The 22563-nt window shown below is 38.5% G+C and overlaps 1 protein-coding gene across 1 annotated transcript; it reads right to left on the bottom strand.

Moving 5' to 3' along the window:
* Positions 1-103: 103 nt before the first annotated feature.
* Positions 104-18889, bottom strand: fgf10b (fibroblast growth factor 10b). Its single transcript, XM_067440292.1, has 3 exons — positions 18342-18889; positions 2403-2506; positions 104-781 (listed from the first exon to the last, which is right to left on the bottom strand). Exons 1-3 carry the CDS (start codon positions 18637-18639, stop codon positions 590-592), a joined length of 594 nt encoding a protein of 197 aa, XP_067296393.1. The 5' UTR covers positions 18640-18889; the 3' UTR covers positions 104-589.
* Positions 18890-22563: the final 3674 nt, after the last annotated feature.

Raw genomic sequence — 22563 nt, 5'->3', positions numbered from 1 at the left:
CTTTTGATTTTGAGTTGAACATTCCCGCACATTTCTACTTCTTATTCCTCCAGTCGGGAAGGTGAACATGAAACACGGCACACACTGCTCTGCAGGAGGATAACAAAATAGATTTTATTATTAGAGGTTATCCATTTGATATGCTTTTAATATGTTTTTAGAGTATTTTATTTAAATACAATACAAATAAATAATTTATTTATTTCAAAGCAGTCCAAAACTGAAGATACAAATTTCCCATAAACATCCCAACTATCTTTCTCTGTGCGATGCCTGGAGCCTAAGAGCCGCTCCCACAAGATGTTCGTGTCCATTAGAAATAAAAGATCTTAGAAATATGATCCTGTTGAAGAGAGCTTGAAGGAAACTCTTGCACACATAATCCACAATTATAGAACACTGGAATAACGCACAATGGAAATGAAAGCCCATGCATTCGTGAACTTTTACCACTTAATATCAGCTGGCATGAGCATAAACTTATAATGAGTGCCTGGAACCAAAGAGCAATGAAGGAGCAAGCAAACACTGAACCCATGTCAGAGGACAAAGTCTCTCTCTCCATCCCGTCAGCATTACAGAACAAAAGTCACAGCATTATGGGTAAGAAGTGTGTCGCTGTGTTCTTCCTTCGGTTTTTTTTCCCACGCAGAGGCCTTCCATGAGCGTTCAGACCTACAAACATCTGTCGTTTCTTGCTCCTCCACTCGGCGGATGCGTATGTGTTATACCCGTTCTCCTCGATGCGCTCCTTCAGACGGCAGTTTATGCCATATTTTCTCTGAAATGCATAAAACAAAGAGTTTGTAACATATCCTGTCAGGAAAACCAGGTCATACCTATAGGCATGCACTGTAAAAAATTAAAAATAATAATTGCTCCACTATGTTTTCAGTGGAGTATAAAGACCTTACATAATGACCTGTTATGTTTTTATTACCTTAGAATGACCCATTTATATCTCCATACACCGCAGGTCCCTTACAGTGAAATCCCCATTTTGTTTCTACAGTAGCCCTTCCCCTTCCACTGCACACGACATTCGAACACGACTGTTCCCCCTAGTGGCAGTCGCACGGAAATTTCATTATGATCGTAGCTACACGGCAACATGGGAGAGAACCTCGCGGTCAGAAACCCCCATTCCCCATATGATACTTCTCTAGAATCATATCACAACTCTTCTCATATAGGTTACGTTACACAAAAACATGACGACACGCTGCGTCTTTTAAGGGTAGTTTTATTTTTTTATTTTTTTTTATTAAAAAGCTCAAATCGGATCCGAAATTTCCGCATTCGCAGATGGTCGACACCCCACACAACCCCTGTACGACTCTCTATTGGAAATGAATGACTTCCGGTCCGACGGCTGTCGTCTGTCTTGTGAAGTGGAAACGCGGCTTAAACGGACAAACTTCTCTACAGAGCGCTAGTCACTCTCTGCTCTCTCCGACAACAACATTTTTGTCCTGTGTCAGCCACCATAGCTTCGCTAAGTGCTTCGAAGGAGAGGGGTGAGCTGTGGGCGAGTGCAATTCACAATCTCACCACTAGTTGGCGCTACAATTCACACACTGCACCTTTAAAGGTGATGCGTATATTGTATTGAATACTAAAATAACAAATAAGTGAGCTATTTCTACTTTTCCTCTCAAAAAAGTGTAGACACAATGACTGTGCACTAAGAATCGTAACCAGTCTGGCACATCAACATTTGAATGACTTTGGGGCGGGGCTACGTGTTTGTTTGACCAATGACAGGCAGTGCATCACACATCACCTTTTTTCAGAAGGCATAAGGTTTCCAAACATGGACCCCCAGATATGAAGAGTCCTTTATTGAACTCCTAAAATATAAGCTATATATTTTCATGTATAAAGCCCTATGTATTATGTGAAATTATCAATTATAAAAATATTATAACATTTGATTTTATAAAAGAATTTCTGGAAGCTTGTTTCCACCACAGAATAAAAAATTAAAAAGGTAATTGAGACCGTTTTTTTCTTGCAATTGCGTTTACATCTCGCAATTCTGACTTTTTTTCTTAGAATTGCGTGTTGCAAGAAATTATTTTTTATTTTATAACTTGCAATTGCAAGCTTATATCTCATGAGAAAATAAGGAATTGCAAGATTTTTTTAATGTATTATTCCATGGTGGAAACAAGCTTTATTTTATTTTATTTTATTTTATTTTATTTTATTTTATTTTATTTTATTTTATTTTATTTTATTTTATTTTATTTTATTTTATTTTATTTTATTTTATTTTATTTTATTTTATTTTATTTTATTTTATTTTATTTTACAGCACCCACTTGTGGCTCCCTTAAGATTCCTAAAGTATAAAAACAAACCCTGGACTAAAATCCCCGTGTGTTCTTGTGGACACTCACCGCTCCATACAGTTCTCCTCTCTTATTGAGAGCCAGGTAACGTTTACTGCCAAGACCTCTGATGGCAACGATCCCAACATCCACTGACGTGATCTCCAAAATACCTGAAATACACAACACACCAACAATTAACGGAAGAATACATATGGAAGTATATCGTTTTAGTTAGTTTTAACACCCAGAAAACCTTCATTGAGGCGGTAACTCTTGCATGAGCAAACACTCCTCACATTTTCTACAGCAATTGTAAATTTTTGTACTTTTTTTGCTTTAAAACCTCAATAAGGAATACGATTTTGGGGGGACAAATCGAACAATGTGTGTATGTGCGTGTTCCTGTGAAGGGGTCAGAGGTGAAATAACAGTTTTGTTTGACCTTTGCTCACTTGCAGGTTTTAATTCAGTTGTCAACGCAGCAGCACAGCGAACACACACACACACACACACACACACACACACACACACACACACACACACACACACACACACACACACACACACACACACACACACACACACACACACACACACACACACACACACAGGAGCATGTGACTCCTGGTTATCAGACTCAGATAACCCCAGTGGCTGCGGGTGTGAACCCTGGGGCTGGAGTTGCGGGGGGTTTGCCGCGGCTGCCCTTTGATCAGCGTAAAAGTGAAGAAAGATGCTTCTATCATGACAGCTAAAGCCGCCCCTCAAAACAGTTCTGCCGCCCCTATATTTTCTGAGAGTGTATAAAGAGGAAGACTGGATGTGCTCCTCAGATCTGTGATTATACTAAAACACTGTTCACTGTTTATCCACTGAGAGAGTCTGTGTGGCATTGGGTTATGTTAAAAATGTATATGTGATATTGTACATCAATATTTGAGTTTTTCGTAATTATCGGTCTGATTAGGCTAACAATGGTACAGATCATCAGCTCAACGGAAAATTGACTTTGTCTGTAATTATTTTCCTGCATTTTTTTTAAAATAGGAAAGACATTTGATGAGAATTGTTTTCTTTTGTTTATAGACACATAATATGAAAATATATTAATGAAATTATATTATTAAATTATTGAATTAATAATAATAATAATTAATAAATAATGTTGATTTAATGATTAATAATTATGAAGATAAAAAATACTAAATATATAAGCTATATTTTTTATCTTTTAAATATGACCGATAAAATGATTATTCAATATTATAAATTAAAAAGTATATATATATATATATATATATATAGTAATTTATGATATTCAATATTTATTTGATCTGCTATATAGGTTATTTAAAATATAAAGTATTTATTTTGGGGAACTATTAATTAATTAACTTCATAAACTTTTCATCAAAAATGTTTTCATTTTCATTTAGTTTAACTTAACGTTCTAAAATAACTAAATTAAAATCAATATAGACTTTAAAAAAACAGCAAAAACAAAGAACGAAATTACTAAAACTTGTGGTAAATAGTAAATAGATGGTACATTTATTTAAATGGCAAATAGATATAAAATAACACAAAAAAACGTTAAATAAAAAAATATATACTATAATATATAATATACATACATACTACTATTATAGTTTGTATGACTTATTTTTATTATTATTTTTTTGTTGTTGTTGTATACATAATATGAAAATATATAATGCCATATTGTGATAATCAAATGATAATTGGTTGGTAATAAAGCTATATGCCTGAATTTCTTCATTTGTTCTCCTTTTAATCCTCTTGATGATCATAAAAGAGACAATTAAGATATTAAAGAGAACTCATTTGTGATCATTTTCCCCCCTAATTCTAATCTCTAATTTAAGTTTCAGAAGTTATCAGTTTTCAACTGTTCATTGTCTAATATCACTGTGTATTTCACTTCTTGTTTCACATGTATATTTCAAGATCTTTAGTGTTCTAGTCAGGTTAGTCTAGTAGTCTATAGTTTTTAGTGTATTATTAATGGCAATCAATGGTTTTTCGGTCTTAACATAAAAAAACATCAGACAACATTTTGCATGAACGCGAGCGAGCGAATGTGTCCGTAAGTATAGTGTCAGAGAGTGTGCACTCATCTATCCTTGTACGTGTGTGTGTGTGTATGTGTGCGCGTGTGAAGTGGCTCCATTGGGGTCTCGGGTTGCAGGTATCAAGTGAGACGGTAAAACTATCTGAGTGCTCAGTGTCCTCTCAGAGCTGGGATGAAAGCATGAAAGGAAGGAACGACACAGACAGGATGACAGTGAGACGGATTAGAGAAGCTTCAATGATCAGTGATCAAAGATGAGGGCGACACCCGGCTGAAGCCTGCTGCAAAAAGCTGAATGAACCTCTCTCCCACACACACACACACACACACACACACACACACACACACACACACACAAACCACCAACAAGTTCATGTAAAATTAAACACGCATGTCAGCCTGCCATATGTTTGTACCACACACATACACACACACACTACACTGACCCTACAGCTAAACCTACCCATCACAGAAAACGTACAAAAAATAAAAATACACAAACGGACAACAAAGCTGCTAAAACTTTAACCAAAAGTGAAAATGGGAAACATAAAAATAAAAACTATAGTATCTCAATGATACTAAAATAACAACAGAAACAAAAGAGCTTCCCAGGATCCATCTCATAACGTAGGCTGATGAACGTCAGAGCTGGAATCTAGACAAAGAAGAAGCTCAAATATAATATGCTTTGGTAGCATTAGCATATGTGAAAGAGGACAGCGATATAATACATTTAACATGCATTTATTCTTAAACTAAGCTCATGCTCCACTCGTCCCCATGATGGTACTAAAACAACAACATAACAGAAACTCTTCGAAACGAACAAAACAGACACTACTAAATCTTGCACACAAAAAATTATATAACATTTAATTTTGGCATTTACTGTCCCTTTTAAAGTGTCATGGCAAAGCATGCTGGGAAATAAAAATCCCAGCCCAGTTTCAGTTCATTTTAAGTTAGTCTAAATTAAAGGTGCACTAGTATTTTTGCAGTAAAATATCCAAAAAACACCAGGCTGGTGTTATATATTTTGTTCAGTTGAGTTCTTACAATATCCTTAATGTTTCCAACTATTTGTAAATTGTGAAAAAAATGCTATTTTAACCAAGGAGCCGGGACATCTGAGGGAGTCGCCTGTCAGTGGCGTCATATCAAGCGTTTCCGGTTTTATTCTGCAGAAGTGCTTTACTCTTAGCAGTGTGAACAAGTGTCACAGCAGCGCTGAGTGAACGCACAGAGTAACGTCATCGCATCATTTTAAACACACTTAAATGTATCTAGTATGATGAACAGAGCTGCTTTACCTCATACTCCCGACCGGAAAAGCGTAAGTAGCTTCGGCGACTGTGTCCCATCATAATAAAAGTACCGCTGCTCTGCTTCACACTACAGTAATGTTAATAACCTCCAATAGCATCCATGAACATGGTTTCTGCCTCGAGCCCTATCCCGATTCTTTTCCACCTGTGAGGCTGTGAGGTGAAGACCACATGTCCCAAGATTCTGAGCTCAAACTTGGCGTCATCAAACTACGCCTTTGTTTTGAATAGGCGCCCTCTAGCGGATGGAAAAGTTACAGTGTAGCTTTAAAAGAAACAAGTTCATAAAACTCAGAACAATGAAACAATTCAGAAGGCATCCGTTTTGAGAACTCAAAAGAAATATATGTTCTAAATACTAATTTGTTAATTACTAATTATAAAAGTTAATTAGTTTGAACTCATTTGTTTAATTTGAGTTGGCTATATTCAGTTGATTATTTTGAGCGTTAGGGTGCAGAGCACTTTATATTTCCCATCCCTCTGTTTTGATGACTTTTATACTAAAATGAAGCACTAATTTCATCACCGAGCCTGGCTCTGAAGTCATCATGTCAGTGTGGCCACACATTACTAACCACAAGAGAGCTGGATGAACAAGCCAAGCCATTACAGTAAATGTGTTTGTAATCCCATCGCCATTTAACGCATACAAGCCAAACACCTGCGAGAGCGACTGAAAGCGAGAAAACCCTCAGCAGATGTGGAGACGCGCACCAGGAGGTCAAGTTTAAACTGGGCCTGTTTGCTCGGTTTTTCTTTACCCGCTGTTGTTTTCCCGAGCGCGTCGTGCTCTGCTGCACGTTACTAAATGCTGCGTCTTTGGCTTGCATTTGTTTGTGCAGACGTGCATTTTCCACAGCGCTCTGCCAAAACTGGCCGTGCTTTATGTGCTGGCGTGATGATGTCTGGTGCCTAAAATAAGCTAAATAAACAGTTGTAATTTCTGAGACTACAAAACAGCATTGCACCAGTCATTGCATCATGCCTATTTGTCAGTGATATTGAGGCGCTTGCGTTGATTTTATTGTGTTGGTGGAGTTGTGAAGCCATCTGTGGCACACATGGCAGCGATCTCGCACCGTACTGGTGGTCTCCTGTACGTCCGGCTTATGCCTGAAGCGTCCTGACTGCTTCCTGCGACAACTACAAAGAGGATGTTTGAAAGACATGATAGTAGCCTAGACTATGGTTGAGACGCAACAAATAAACCCTTCTGTCATCGCTGATATTTAGTCTTTACTTTCATGTAAAGGAAAACACAAATGGGCTAAATAAGTACTTTAAAGAAAGCCAGAATAAAAAATAAAAAAAAGATTTACCATAGAATATGTTGGGAAAAAACATGCTACTGAATTTTAAATGCATTTCAAATAATACCATGCTAGTACACTGTATAAAATGATTTTTCAACGTTGATAAGATTATTGGAGTGTGTTTTACAAAATTATTTCAGTCATATTTAATTCAATTTGTTACTTAAAGGTGCAGTGTGTAGTATTTATGAGGATCTATTGACAGAAATGCAATATAATATACATAACTGTTTTCAGTGGTGTATAGAGACCTTACATAATGAACTGTTAATTACGTCAGATTGAGCCATTTCTATTTCCATACACCACAGGTCTCCTTACAATGAAGTCACCATTTTGTGCCGCCATATTTCTACAGTAGCCCTAAATGGACAAACTTCTCTACAGAGCGCTAGCTACTCTATGCTGTCTTAGACAATCACATTTTTGTCCTTTGTCAGCCACTGTAGCTTCTCTACGTGCTTCGAAAGGGAGGAGTGAGCCGTCGGCAGTTGCAATTCGCAACCTCACCTATAGATGCCGCTAAAATTTACACAGTGAACCTTTAATAGAGTGGCACCTTTGAGATTTTTATTATGGGGTTTTGTAATGGGGGTTTTCCATTTATTTGTAAAATAAAGGCTGTGGTAAACATAACTTGACAGTACTTTGATGTTTTGTTCTACAAAGTAAATTACACATACCGAACGAACACACCCATAGCGAAAAAACGAATTTTGAAGCAGTTATGTTAATTTTTGAAAGTCTATGCAGCAAGCAATGTTACGTTTAAAAGATGTCTAATAGTCGTCCGAACACAACCCTGATGTCTAGGCTAAAACAAGGCAAAATTTGGGCTGTCAGTAGCCTGACAAGCCAGACCCACATCAAGATGTTTCGTCTGGAAACTCACCATTGACAGCTCAATCCGAGGGGCGGGATAAACGGTTGTCTTTCAAACTCCCTCTGCACGTGATAGGATAGCGCTACACCAACCAGAGCAACGAAGGTGAAGCGGAGCTAGTTGACAGATTAAACATTCGCCGTATCCGGTCAGCAAATCTCAGAACACATCTTCCCTTCTTAAGAATGACTTCAGTGCTGTTCTTTGTTCTTTTCTCAGAGAAAAGCTTAACTCCAAGTCTTCAAGAGTCGTGCTCAACTCAAAGCTGATTCGAAAGACCGCCAGTCGCCAGTTTCTGAGTTTACTAGAAGCCATAGACAGTAAAAGAAAGCTAGAAGCACGCAAGCGCAAGTCTGCCGTCATTATGTTAAAGCCCCGCCCACCGACTCTATACACGATGTGATTGGCCCGACCAGAGTTTGGCGTTTACAGCTCAGAAGTGTATTGAGAGTTGCTAGACGACACTCGCGGCAAATTAGATTTGCTGCCGCTAGGGTGCGTCTAGATTTCTAGGCTAGGCTGTCAGTGAAAATTTAATAGACGTCAAACCAAAGCGCAGTAATACACTATTCATCTAGAACATGAACACGTCAAAGAAATGAAACCAAACATCTTGTAATCACTGTTGACTTTCATACATGTTGGAATATGACACATCTCGCGAGTTATTTTGGTGAAAACGACATGTAACCAAATTCAGGGTTATTTTGGCTAGAAGTGGGTTACTCGTAGCCGGATGATATCGGGTTTATAGTTATCTGCACTTTACATTGTAGAACAAAACATCAGAGTACCATCAACTTATGTTCACCACAGGCTTTATTTTACTCATAAATTGAAAATCAGCAAAACCAACAGTGAATTAGTCTTCTGGGTTCTGACGTCACACCTGCACCACTCTATTGATTATAAAATATAACAGCAATTTCTAGAGAAAATTGTTGCTATATCAAGTTTTATTCCGTATACCATGGTACTTGTTTCTTATTTTCCAATAAATGTTCTTCCAGTAACATTGACAGAATGTTCAAAGTGATCTGGTCATTAAAACATTAGCACAACAATGTTATTTACACATCTGAACCATTTTAGGCCCTATTTATACCTGGTATTAAGGGTCAATCGGATCACAAGTAGACGAGGGAGACACATTCCCATTTACACCTGGTGTTTTAATCCGTCTCTTGTCCACTTTCAACCACTTCTGTCCTGATTTCTTTAAGGGGAGGGTCAGTGGGCGGGTAAATGTATGGGCTTTTTCAGATTTTTCCAACTAATAGGTGAAATAAGCTCATGCAATTTACATATGAATGCGACTTGAGATGTGGGAAAAACAGACGGAGAGCAGCAGCTTTTGTTTCTGCCGCAAGACAAGCCGAACGCTGTTAGTGTGTGTTAGAAATCAGGAATGGTGAGAGAACATTGTGCTTGGTACTTGTCTTCAAACCAAACTTGGGTCTTCAGCCGATAGTTTATATCCCGTCTGGCTATTGCGCTTCCCATAATGCTTATGCATAAGGTCAGTAGGAGGAGAGTAGATGTTCTTTTGTGGCTGTTTGAGCACATTCGAACACATGAGCGTTAAAACAATGAGAGCTATCCGGTCGAATGCGTTTTCAATTACCTCTGGAAGTGGTGAAACGTAGACAACTCAGCCTCATTCACCTGTGATCCGATCGACCAAAATGCATTTGTAAACAGCTTAGTTGGACATTAGTCTAATGTTTTTATAGCATTACTAATGCACTTACAACTTTTTTAGATGGTTTAGAGAACATTCAAAAGTCACATTGGTAACACTTTATTTTGACTGTTGGCTAAAAGTAATATTGCACCAACGCATATCAACTAACTCTCATTAGTAGACTGTCTTCTTTAATATGGACTAACTCTTTATTGTGATGGTCCCCTAACAGACATTCTAATGAATATAAATAACTTTGCAAGTACACGGCAACTTGTTCTACTTACTCGAACCCCATATTTTACAAAACCTAATAATTCCCTTATAGTCTAGAGTAAGCCTAGAAATATAGACGAACCCTAGCGGCAACAAATCTAATCTGCCGCGAGTGTCGTCTAGCAACTCTCAATACCCTTCTGAGCTGTAAACAGCTAACTCTGGGCCAATCACATCGTGTATAGAGTCGATGGGCGGGGCAATAATGACGACGGCCGAGTTGCGTTTGCGTGCTTCTAGTAAACACAGAAACTGGCGAACGGCGGTCTTTCGAATCAGCTTTGACCGCGACTCTGGAAGACTTGGAGTTAAGCTTTTCTCTGAGAAAAGAACAAAGAACGGCACTGAAGTCATTCTTAAAAAGGGAAGATGTGTTCGGAGTTTAGCCGACCGGATACGGCGAATGTTTAATCTGTCAACGAGCACCGCTTCACGTTGCTCTGGTTGGTTGTAGCGCTATCCTATCGCATTCAGAGGGAGTTTGAAAGACAACCGTTTATCCCGCCCCTCGGATTGAGCTGTCAATGGTGAGTTTCCAGACCAAACATCTTGATGTGGGTCTGGCTTGTCAGGCTACTATAAAGTATAATACTAGTACTCTGAGAGTTAGACATGCAGGTGCAAAGTTACTTCTAGTCAACACACTGTTTAAAGGAACCCATCAAATTAAAGTGTAACCCTAATGTTCACAAAAACACTTGATAAAATAAAAAAATCCCTTAATGTTATCTCTAACATTCACATAACTGTTAAAAAAATGCTTTTAAAACATTTTGAAAACTGGACTTTTGGCATTCAGGAATGATGTTTCCATAATGAGAATTTCATAATGGGAATGTTATCGAAACGTCTTTGAAGGTTTTTTTTTTTTTACGCAAATGACAAACTAATGCACAAATATTCAGTAATCATCCCTGTCTGTTTGTTTTGCTAATTGGATTTTTTAGGTAGCATGGGTTAGTTAGCATGAGGCATTATTAGCATCAAACGCTGTTCCTGTCAGATAGACAGCAGACTTTATCAAACAGGATCAGGATACACGTGGGACAGCTTTACACTGGAATCCCCATAAAAGCTCATAAATCTGTTGGAGTCTCTCACAGGGACAGACGAGACGCTGAGTTAAACACCCCCGCTGCGCTATCATCATTAGTCTGATTCAATTCCCCTAGACTTTTACATACAATTGAATTCGCCATACTCAATGTAGTACAATATGTGTACTTATTTTGCAGAGTTAGATGCATTTCTGTGTCAATGCATTTTATTGATCGTGGAACAACAATCTTTATGGTAGGGTTAGGTTTAGGGGTAGGGATAGGATTAGGACTACATTTTCAGACAGGTATCCCTAAAATCAGAAGGAAATGATGGGGAATAACACTGATGTAGAAGCACATAACTCTGGTTGTAAACCTAAACTTGGCTTAAACTGTAAACTTGCTCCTCAAATTTGATTGGTGGATTGGAATAAAAGCTACAGGATCAACCAAGATGTCGATCAAGGAACATTTCGCGCTTGCACACCAGCAAAGTTGTTGCTTTCAACGTCGTGTAGAACAAATAATGCTAAAATCTTTTGTGAGACCTTCATATCTCATCAGTTTTAATCCAATAGAAATACAACTGGTGTTGTGGCCGTACACATGCTTTTTTACACAGATAAATTCATTAGTAAAAAATAAATAAGAAATGTTTTATTGTTATTATATAATGTGATGTATTTCTGAATGTGGCTGTAAATAAATTATAATGAAAAAACAACAATTTCATTGGAATATTATGCATTGATAAATCATGCACAATATGATTATTTTTTAAAAATGAAATATTTTTTATTTCATGTTGCATTAAATGTGCACTATGTAGTATTTTTGCAGTAAAATATCCAAAAACCACTAGGCCAGTACTTACAATATCCCAGATGTTTCCAACTATTTGTAAATTGTGAGAAAATTGCTATTTTAACTAAGGACCGGGACGTTTCAGCATAGCGTCTGAGGAAGTCGCCTGTCAGTTGGGTCATATCTGCGCTTCCCTCGGTTTCGGGTTTTACTTGGCAGGAGCGCTTTACTCTTAGCAGTGTGAACAAGTGAACGCACGGAGTAACATCATAAAATCATTTTAAACACACTTAAATGTATCTAATATGATAAACAGAGCTGCTTTACCTCATAATCATAACCGGAAGAGGGGATCAGTGCAGGCGCCCGGCGAATGTGTCCCGCCCCGTCATAATAAAAGTCCTGGTACTCGCGAGCCGTGTGTTTGTATAACAATCGCTCCAGCAGCCGTGCTCAGCTCCACAACACTCGGTCCTTCTCTGCTTCACACTACAGTAACGTTAATAACCGCATCCATGAACATGATTTCTGCCCGAGTCCTATTTTCCACCGGCTGTGAGGTGAAGACCACATGTCCCAAGATGCTGCGCTCAAACTTGGCGTCATCAAACTACACCTTTGTTTAGAATAGGCACCCTCTAGCGGACGGAAAGTTGCATAGTGCACCTATGATGCTTTTTCTGTTTGTTTACCTGATGTGACTCTTTGAAAATAGTTTTTGATAACCTTATGTATTGAGATTGTAACATATTCCTGTGATGCAAAAGCTGTATTTTCAGCATCATTACTGTATAATCATTACATCATTCTAATATGATGATTAACTATTATCAATGTTGAAAACTTGATGAATAGAAAGCTTAAAGAATAGCATGTGTTTGAAAAAGAAACCTTTTGTAACATTATAAATGTCTTTGCTGTCACTTTCGATCAATCGATGTGTCCTTGCTGAATAAAATCATTCATTTCTTTTTTTTTTTTTTTAAATCTTACCGAACTTGAACTTTTGAATGGTACAATTTTTACACTTTTGTAATGATATTAGACTTCTGTAGGGATATTTCTTTTAGCTTAACATTAATCTGATGACCTGCATCTAACACGATCCGAAACATTTTGTACGTTTTTGGCGTGAGCTGTTGCAGTTCTCCATCATGGTCCTCAGAATGATGTCACACCCCTCACAGACCCCTTTGTTTCTGTTTTTCCCAGCCAGCCAGCGGTGTCTTTTCAAACGTGTGACATCATTCAAAAGCACCTCAAAGGCCAGTGTTCCCCAAATCATGTCTTGCCTAAAGGACAGCATCACTACTGCAGTATCCATTTCCACCAACACTGGATCTGTGCTATAAAGACTAGTGTCATTTCACCCGCTGAGGATTATTCTTTTGTCGGAGCCCATTGCTGAATGTGAAAGACGCTCACCTTTGATGTGATGCTGGTGATATTCACATCACGCCATTCATGAAACTCTGCCTGCAGACTAACACTAGCCGCTCTGTTTCTTACAGCAGTGCAAGAAAAGTCTAGAAGCGTTCATCAACCATTAAAAAAAAATCAAAAATGTATAGTGCTTGGAAAATGCTTTGGTCAAGAGTATTGGACTGTATAGAAACATTCCACAGGTGAGAAAAATCCCCAATGCAATCTCTTGATCTCAGTTGTTCTTCATATTGAGTTTGGGGTCAGTAAGATGTTTTGTTTTGAAAAAAATTAATAATTTTATTCAGTGAGGATGCATTAAATTAATCAAAAGAGACAGTAAAGACATTTCTAATGTTGCACAAGATTTCTATTTAAAATAAATGTGGTTTTATTCATCAAAGAACTGTCTATTAATTACTGTTTCTAAAGAAATATTAAGCAGCAGAACTATTTTCAATATTGATAATAATAATAAGAAATGTTTTGAAATTAAATTGATTTCTGAAGGATCATGTGACACTGAAGGCTGGAGTGATGATGCTGAAAATTCAGCTTTATCACAGGAATAAATAATTTGTATTTATTACATTAAAAAATTTTATTAAAATATTTATTAAAAATAAAATTGTTATTTCAAATTGTAAATTATATTTAACAATATTGCTGTTTTACTTTTTATCAAATACATGCAGCCTTGAAGAGATACAAAAGAATTTAAAAACATAAAAAATAATACTAGTATAGTGTATAATATAAAAAATATAGTGTATAATATTAAAACCTCCCGACTCGAGGTTGCCAGATTGGCTGCAGGATCAGCAGGAACGTTTGTAGCTGCAGCTGTGGTAACTAGAGCAGATCTGGCAACCCGGATGCCCAAACACTACTGACTTTGTGATTGGTAGATCGGTGGAGGGCGGAGCTTCAGGCCAAAACACAACATGTCAACATCAACATCAGTTGAGGGCTGCGACAACAACTCTTAAATGACAATATCCTGGCCGGACTACTGTTGTCAGTGATATAAGTATTTGAAATTAACATGACTTCTTAATGTCTAGTGACATATCAGGGACATTTTATGATTAATTGAAATACATTTCTTACATACAGCTCCTTTTAAACAGTTTTTCTGATTTGCTCAAGATACTGAACCTGAAGTCAGAGATCTTAATATGAATTCAAAACATTTCTCATCAAATTCAGCTGAGAGCAAATGATCTCTGTATCTGATGAGCTGAGAGAACTCTGTACTCTTACTGTGTGTGTCAGCAATTGTTTCTTTTGTGTCTGTTTTTACTTCCAGGATAAACATCTAAGATGGAGTCGATATCTTCGAGCAGTAATATTTTCCTCTGGGATTACATGTTGATCACTGTCACATTTGTTTTGCTCGTTCTCACATCAAGAAACTTTAACCGAATGTGATGTTTCAGTCTCTCATGAGACTCTTAAGGGCTAGTTAAAGTTGAGAGCAGTTAAGTGAGAACATGTGTATTGCTGCTGCTGTTCCCGATACACATGCACACACACATAGACCCCTAAACACACACACACACACACACACACACACGTCTGGTTCACTATCTTTTGAAGGGACTCTCTATAGACTGGTTTTTATACTGTACAATCTGTATACTCTCTCCACCTCTAAACCTCCCATTCACACAAAACTACAGGCATTTTTACATTTTCCCCACATCACACGAATCCCCATGAGTCGGTGTGCATTCAGGTTGAAGTCCCCACCAGGATAGAAAAACATGAACACACACACACACACACACACACACACACACACACACACACACACACACACACACACACACACACACACACACACACACACACACACACACACACACACACACACACACACACACACACACACACACACACACACACACACACACACGTAACATGTGCTCACCCCTTATAGACATAAGAGCCAGCAGCTGTGCTGTACACTGCTTAAATTATCTACTCGCTTGTGAATAAATGAGTTGTGAAATTTGAAATGGCTAAAAGATGAGACGGTTAAAATGGCACTAAAATGCTTTTTCTAAGGCATATTTGCCTAAAGACACATAAAACCGGAGCTTACTCAAGCAAAACATGCTGCCACAATGCTGAGGTGTCCCACGTGCTTCACAGGGCACTGCTGATCGCTGGATGTTCTCAGGGGTTGTTGCTAGGGTGTTTTGTGTCTGTTGTTTTATCACAGATGAGTCTAGCAGAAGGAAACTGACACGCACACACACGCACGCACACACACACAGATCTGACAGACATTTCCTCTCAACGCCTGATCACCTCCGAGGGCTTGATTACATGTTTACACAGTCAGATGTCACAGTGATGTCTGACGCTACACAAACACACATTGCCCCCTAACAGGGACAACTCAAACACTCGGTACATTTCCATGCTGATATCAAATGACCTAAACACATTACAATTAACTTTCTTAAAAGTTTCAAAATATGTTCAGATCAAACTTTTATTGCTCAGAGGTTGCTCTTTTATAGCTCATAAAAGACTCTCCATTAAGTTTAATTTAAAGGGATAGTTCACCCAAAAAGGAAAATTCTGTCATCATTTACTCTCCCTCATGTCGTTCCAATTTCTGAAGAGACACGGTCACTTTTAGGCTTTTATTCACATATAAACATTCATCAACTCACACATCAGTTGTGGTAAACGGAAGCTCAAGCATGTTCAGTTGACATGCAAGAACCAATGAGGTTCATTCTCGTGTTACGCAGCACGTTTGAGCTTCAGCGAGAACCAATGAGGTTCATTCTCGTGTTACGCAGCACGTTTGAGCTTCAGCGAGAACCAATGAGGTTCATTCTCGTGTTACGCAGCACGTTTGAGCTTCAGCGAGAACCAATGAGGTTCATTCTCGTGTTACACAGCACGTTTGAGCTTCAGCAAGAACCAATGAGGTTCATTCTCGTGTTACGCAGCACGTTTGAGCTTCAGCGAGAACCAATGAGGTTCATTCTCGTGTTACGCAGCACGTTTGAGCTTCAGCGAGAACCAATGAGGTTCATTCTCGTGTTACGCAGCACGTTTGAGCTTCAGCGAGAACCAATGAGGTTCATTCTCGTGTTACGCAGCACGTTTGAGCTTCAGCGAGAACCAATGAGGTTCATTCTTGTGTTACGCAGCACGATTGAGCTTCAATGAGAACCAATGAGGTTCATTCTTGTGTTACGCAGCACGATTGAGCTTCAATGAGAACCAATGAGGTTCATTCTTGTGTTACGCAGCACGATTGAGCTTCAATGAGAACCAATGAGGTTCATTCTTGTGTTACGCAGCACGATTGAGCTTCAATGAGAACCAATGAGGTTCATTCTCGTGTTACGCAGCACGTTTGAGCTTCAATGAGAACCAATGAGGTTCATTCTCGTGTTACGCAGCACGTTTGAGCTTCAGTGATGAGGTTTATTCTCTCATCAAGCAGGGTCGGTTGAGCTTCTGTTTATGTTTGCTGATCAATGTTTATATGTGAATAAAAGCCTACATTCAATCTGAATGTCTCGAAAAAAAAAGTTTTACAGGTTTGGAACGAAATGAGGGTGAGTAATTAATCTTGAGTAATTAAATACAGAATTTAAATTTCTTATTCCTTTAAGACTCTTTAAGGTTTTGTTTAGCAGCTAATGAAAGAATTTGATGATATATCTTTAAGATCTCTGATTTGTAATGGCAGTCTTTGGTACACTTTCAGACATTGTTGAGATCTCTTCTGAAACTCAAGAGGAGACACGTGTGAGATTACTGGGGTCTTTTGTCGGGAGAACCATCGGAGAAGCAGCAGACATCTCAATGCTTTATAAAGGAGAAACAACTAAGACATTAAAAAGAAAGTTTGATTATAAAAGCACCAGCCACAAACAACCACATGCTTCTGAATCGAGATGCCCCGCGGCCTTGAAAAGGAAGGGATAGACACCAGACAAACACACACACACACACACACACACACACACACACAGAGGAAACAGGAAGACCCTTATCTGCACATGGGCTCCATATGAGCAATGGCTAATTAACTTGTTCTGTGTAAAGCACCGAAAACATTGTGCATTTCACTGATAGGCTCATAATATAAAAACAACCCAAAAACTATCTAATAACAGACACTTGACTCTGTTAGGGATATATAGGCACTGAAAGCACAAGCGTAACCCTTGATCACAGTATAAAGGATGCTTTTCCTTTGCTGTGTCAGGGGAAATATTTACAGCAATAAGTGGGTTAATTGCTCTCAGATTTCTGGGTGTCAGCAGGACACAATTATGCATTTAAAAGGATATTACAGCCAATAGCACCATTCTTTAACGGCCCATTAATTTTGTTTGTTTTATTAGAGCAGCTAATTTCATTTATGGGGTTTATATATTAGTATTATTATTCTTGTGTGGTTCATTAAGACAGAACAGCCCTTTGAATTCACATTAGGTGTTTGGCTTGGAAATGATTTAAAGTCTACTGATATAATTTGTTACCAATTTCAGTTTGAACAAATGTTGCAGCCTATAATAATTCAACATATATTCAAAAAATTCATATATGATCAAATGTAATATGATACATTCTTGTTCCTATAAAACAATCTGGATTTGAACATTCATTTCATGTCACAATATTCAAGATTTTTAGAGTTGTTTTCAAGACATAATCCAGAAACACTTCATATGTTTAATAAATATAACTAACATTAATATATATATAAAGTTTCATATCTATTCATATTTTTTAAATACATGATTGAACGCTATACGTGTATGTTAGATAGCCTAATGAATGGAGTTATTCTAAAAGGATTTAAAACTAATTATACCAAATTAATATGATTCTTTTTATTATTATTCACAAAATATTGTTATTTTTTTGGACATCATTTAATTCTAAATGACAATTAAGTTCATAACTTCAAAAAGTTTATTTTAGCCGATTGGTAAATATAACCTACATTTTAAATGTAGCCTATAATAAAACTATAATTTTGGATGATTAATAGCTATATTTTCACATGATGATAATGTTCACGGGGACGTTGAACGCTGGACGCGCGTTGTTTTTGTTTGGCCATTATTACCGTCGTGATTCTGACTAAACTGAACGTATAATGAGGTAACTCACTGTAGGGATCGTCTTTTCTCTTGGTGCCGTTGACTGTCCCGTCTCTCCCGATCCTAAGGAAGAACTTCTGGAAGGAGAAGAGTTTCCGCTGGCGAACGTCTCCCTGGAGGTGCACGTAGCTGCGCACATGCCGGCCGGAGGTGGAGGTGGAGGCGGAGGCGGATGAGGAGTTGTGCGCCCTCTGCCCGGGACATGCGCTGCCACAGGTGACGGAGACGGCGAGAAGATACACGACACACACCAACCAGCATGCAGACACACTGTTACTCACTGTCCATCTCCTCATGGTACTCCTCATGGAACATGCTGCTCAGTGAATGTGCATGGATGCCTCAAGCTCCAGAGAACTCCACATAAGACCAGTGAAGAAAGCATGAAGTTGTTGAATTAGGCTGAGCAGCAAGTCTGTGAAGCTTCTGATGGTGAGATAGAGCGCTTTATTAATCCCATTTGGGAACCATTATCACACAAACACTTATTCCTCCCGCGTTTCCAGGGAATGCACGTCAAAACGACCCTGTTCCTGGCATCCTGTCTCCTGATGTGATCTCCTACCTCCAGGATGGTCATAGAAATGCAGCTCTCTCTCTCTCTCTCTCTCTCTCTCTCTCTCTCTCTCTCTCTCTCTCTCTCTCTCTCTCTCTCTCTCTCTCTCTCTCTCTCTCTCTCTCTCTCTCTCTCTCTCTCGGTTCCTCACCCCTCCCTATACTCCTGTCTGTCATTTTACGTCCCTGCCTCCATTCTCACACTCGTGAGGGGCAGCGTTTGCCCCTCCTCGCTGAATTCCCTAGGTGCAGGGTTTGTCTGATAGGGCTTTTGTGAATGGCTGTTATCTGGAGCTCTTTGATAGTGGACTAGGAAAAAGAGCACAGACGCTTGAAAAAGATGAACAAACCTAACCAGAGGCCACTCTTGATTGGTCCCATCTGATGATAAGAAGCTTTTAGTTGGATAACGTTCCGGAATCATAGTGTTTTGTCTTTTCTTTTCGCTGTGGATCATGTCCCTTTCACCTCGTATGATATCTTGAGGTCTAAAAAGCAACATTGGTTTTGTCTGTTACACATTACGTGTTATTATTATTCTGTGGAACAGGTTTATGAATTTATTCTTTTATCGGAGCCACAGGCATTTCATTAACATTCCAGTGAAGAAAAGAAACCAAAGCGAGCGATGTAGTTCAAACAGTCACAACACTTTTAGAAAGTTCTAAATTGTCTTCAGAACAAGAATTTCAGATTCTAAAGATTCTAAAAGCTTCTTTTGCTTTTTAAAGAAGATTCTACACTCTAAGAAGAGTCCGTAAAAATAAGGCTCAGTTATCTGTGTTGATTTTTCAGGTGTTTTACCTGGATTTTGAATTGCATACACATTGCATTGTGTTGTGTTCAGGGTTAAAGAACACGTTTATTGAAGTTTATATTCATTTGGTCACCGTGATTTTGTCAAGTAAGACATGTTCCTGGCTGGATCAACATATTTGATCAATCCTGGAACAACATTCCTGTCTGAAAATGTAGTCATATCTAATATCTAATAACCCTAAACCTAACCCTCCGCATAAATTATCCCTAAAATCAGAGGTCAATGGTGGTGATAACACTGATGTAGAAACACCGAACCCTGGTTAAAAGCCTACACTCTTAAAAAATACTGGGTTAAGAAACCCAAGTTGGGTTGAAAATAGACAAACCAAGCAATTGGGGTGATTTAACCCAGTGATTGGGTTGTTTTAAGCAAACATTTATTTGGGTTAAAACTACCCATTCACTGGGTTAAAACAACTTAATTGCTGGGTTTGTCCATTTTCAGCCCAACTTGGGTTGTTTTTAACCCAACATTTTTTGTGTAAACTTGATGTGTTTAAATGTGTTCCTCCAATCTGATTGGTTGATTAGAATGTTGTTCCAGGACCACTTTGGTCTTCAGTTGAACGCAAAATAAGTCCCCACTCTTAAAAATGCTGGATTAAAAACAACCCAAATTGGGTTGGAAATGAACAAACCCAGAAATTGGGTTGTTTGAATGGTTCCATTCACTGGGTTCTAACAACCCAATTTCTGGGTTTGTCCATTTCCAACCCAACTTGGGTTGTTTTTAACCCAGCATTTTTTAGAGAGCATACAATGACAGTTCATAGTGAGCGAGTAAAATAAAGACATAAAACAAGCATAAAAATACTCCATAATACCCATGGTGCTCTCACATAAAATATGACAAACTTGAGGTTTTTCCCTTTTTCCTGTTAACTAAATGTTTACTGGAGATGTCAAGCTCTGAAAACCACCATGAAAGAATCATAAAAGTAGTGCATATGACTTAGGCACTATATTCCTCTGAAGCCAAACGATATAGATTTGTGTGAGGTACACATATTTAAGTTGTTATTCGCTTCTATCAAAGATCTGAAATCTCATTCAAGTTGGAGCATCACGACAGGTTTGCCTGTATTGACACCTGAACAATTTGTTCTCATACATGCTGCAACCAAACATAACATGCCAGTTCAAATATAAAGGACAAAGAATGAGATTTCAGAGCTTCCGCAGAGAGACACATTTACTGTGAACGTTGTTTAATACACAAAATACATTATACGACTTCAAAAACTATAAATAGCATATATCAAAAGAAAAGTAGCCAATAGAAATCATTTTCAGCAGGTTTGGGGTTTACACATTACAAGTAACTTGAGTTGCATAATCTTTTGTTTCCCTGTGAATGGACTGACAGCTCTCCTTCCCCATGTTGAGAGAAATCAGGAGCAAGTGTAGAGGCGTTGGTTGTTTGTGTGTGTGTGTGTGTGTGTGTGTGTGTGTGTGTGTGTGTGTGTGTGTGTGTGTGTGTGTGTGTGTGTGTGTGTGTGTGCTGCTTTGTGTACATGGTTATTGCAGTTCAAGACTAAATGTCAGCATGCATTTACTCATCTCACTTGCACAAAAACAGATACAGTATTCCTCACAATGGATAAAAACAGTGAAATGACAACTCAGAATATCACGCAAAAATAATTAAATATGTTAAATAATAATGTACTTTATGTATTTAATCTCACTATATTAACTAATGTCTTTGCTGCTGACCTCTGTTGATCAAGCATGCCAATAAGCAAATATAACTTTAGATAAATGTTGTTTTTATTGCTGAAATAAGAGGCTGTGTCCGAAATCACACTCTCTTGTGTATAATTACTTAACAGCCACTAAAAAAGTCCTATATATTATGAATGTGTGTTGTATGAATGTGATCTGAACATATTCGCCAAGTCATTATCAAGTGACATACCAACATCAGTTGCGCCGCTTCACGTCCGTTCATAAATCCCCTCAAGTGGCCTCGTGGGATAGTATGGTCCTGTCCTAAATGGCTCCCTAAACCCTTACGGTCTTCTTCTGAGTCCACACTTTCACGACGCAATGCCGCTTAGACTGCCGAGAAGTCCTCTGCGTAGCTTGCAAACTTGTAGGCTCAGCTGAAGTGCGCATCAAGGGCATAGCAGCCGCAAAGGGGGCGCTCACGAGCACCCTTCTTTAAGCTTAAATGAAGAATGGGACGCCGTAAAATCTTGTGGACTTAACAGAAACGTGCATGCAGTGGGCATTGTAAGGCCACAGGGCCTAAAGTGTCCATTGTATGTGTAACAGAGGCCAGCTAGTAGTAGTCACTGTGCGAGTAAACGTCACTCCTCTGACCTCAAGAGAAACTCTAGCGACTGATGCTAGCGGTTGCAGCCTTTAGCCTTCTTGTTAGAGCGTCCGACTCTCATGCCGGCAGACCCGTGTTTGAGTCCCGGTCCGAACAGAAGGGGTTACATATGCACACTTAAAAATCTTGCCGGAAGTAACCTTGTTTATCGGCGAATTATAGCTTAATCTAAGACTGTTCTATTGCCTTTCTGTTTAGAAATAGTTGTTGTTCGGTAAAATCTCTTCAAAACAAGAGCTAAACACCTCTATTCCAGCTCTCAGCTGAGTGGAAAACTTGTGTGACTTCTACACAGATCGCATTGATCCCACCCAACAGATATTTATGGAGTACTGATGAACTGAAGTGTTTCCAGTTTGGTTTATCTGCTCAAACATCACTATCTTATCTGCACTTCCTGCCCCCCTGGAAATGAGGTTGACTTGTAATGTGTTTATTTTTTCTTGAATTATGCAATCATAAAAAGCCATAGTGCCGTAACCCTTATCCAGTCCTAGTCACACATTCCTGCATTTTA

This window comes from Pseudorasbora parva, chromosome 3 (assembly GCF_024679245.1).
Source record: "Pseudorasbora parva isolate DD20220531a chromosome 3, ASM2467924v1, whole genome shotgun sequence".
NCBI classification, from domain to species: Eukaryota; Metazoa; Chordata; class Actinopteri; order Cypriniformes; family Gobionidae; genus Pseudorasbora; species Pseudorasbora parva.
Note: the sequence above shows the minus strand (reverse complement) of the source record. Positions and strands in the feature narration are given on the sequence as shown.

Bases quoted from the DNA above. Each gene is read 5' to 3' on its own strand.
- fgf10b (XM_067440292.1), bottom strand. From the start codon at position 18,639: ATGAGGAGTACCATGAGGAGATGGACAGTGAGTAACAGTGTGTCTGCA. The intron at 2,507-18,341 runs GTGAGTTACCTC...TGTGTATTTCAG, and splicing joins GAGAAAAGACGATCCCTACA to GTATTTTGGAGATCACGTCA. The intron at 782-2,402 runs GTGAGTGTCCAC...TATGCATTTCAG, and splicing joins GAGGAGAACTGTATGGAGCG to AGAAAATATGGCATAAACTG.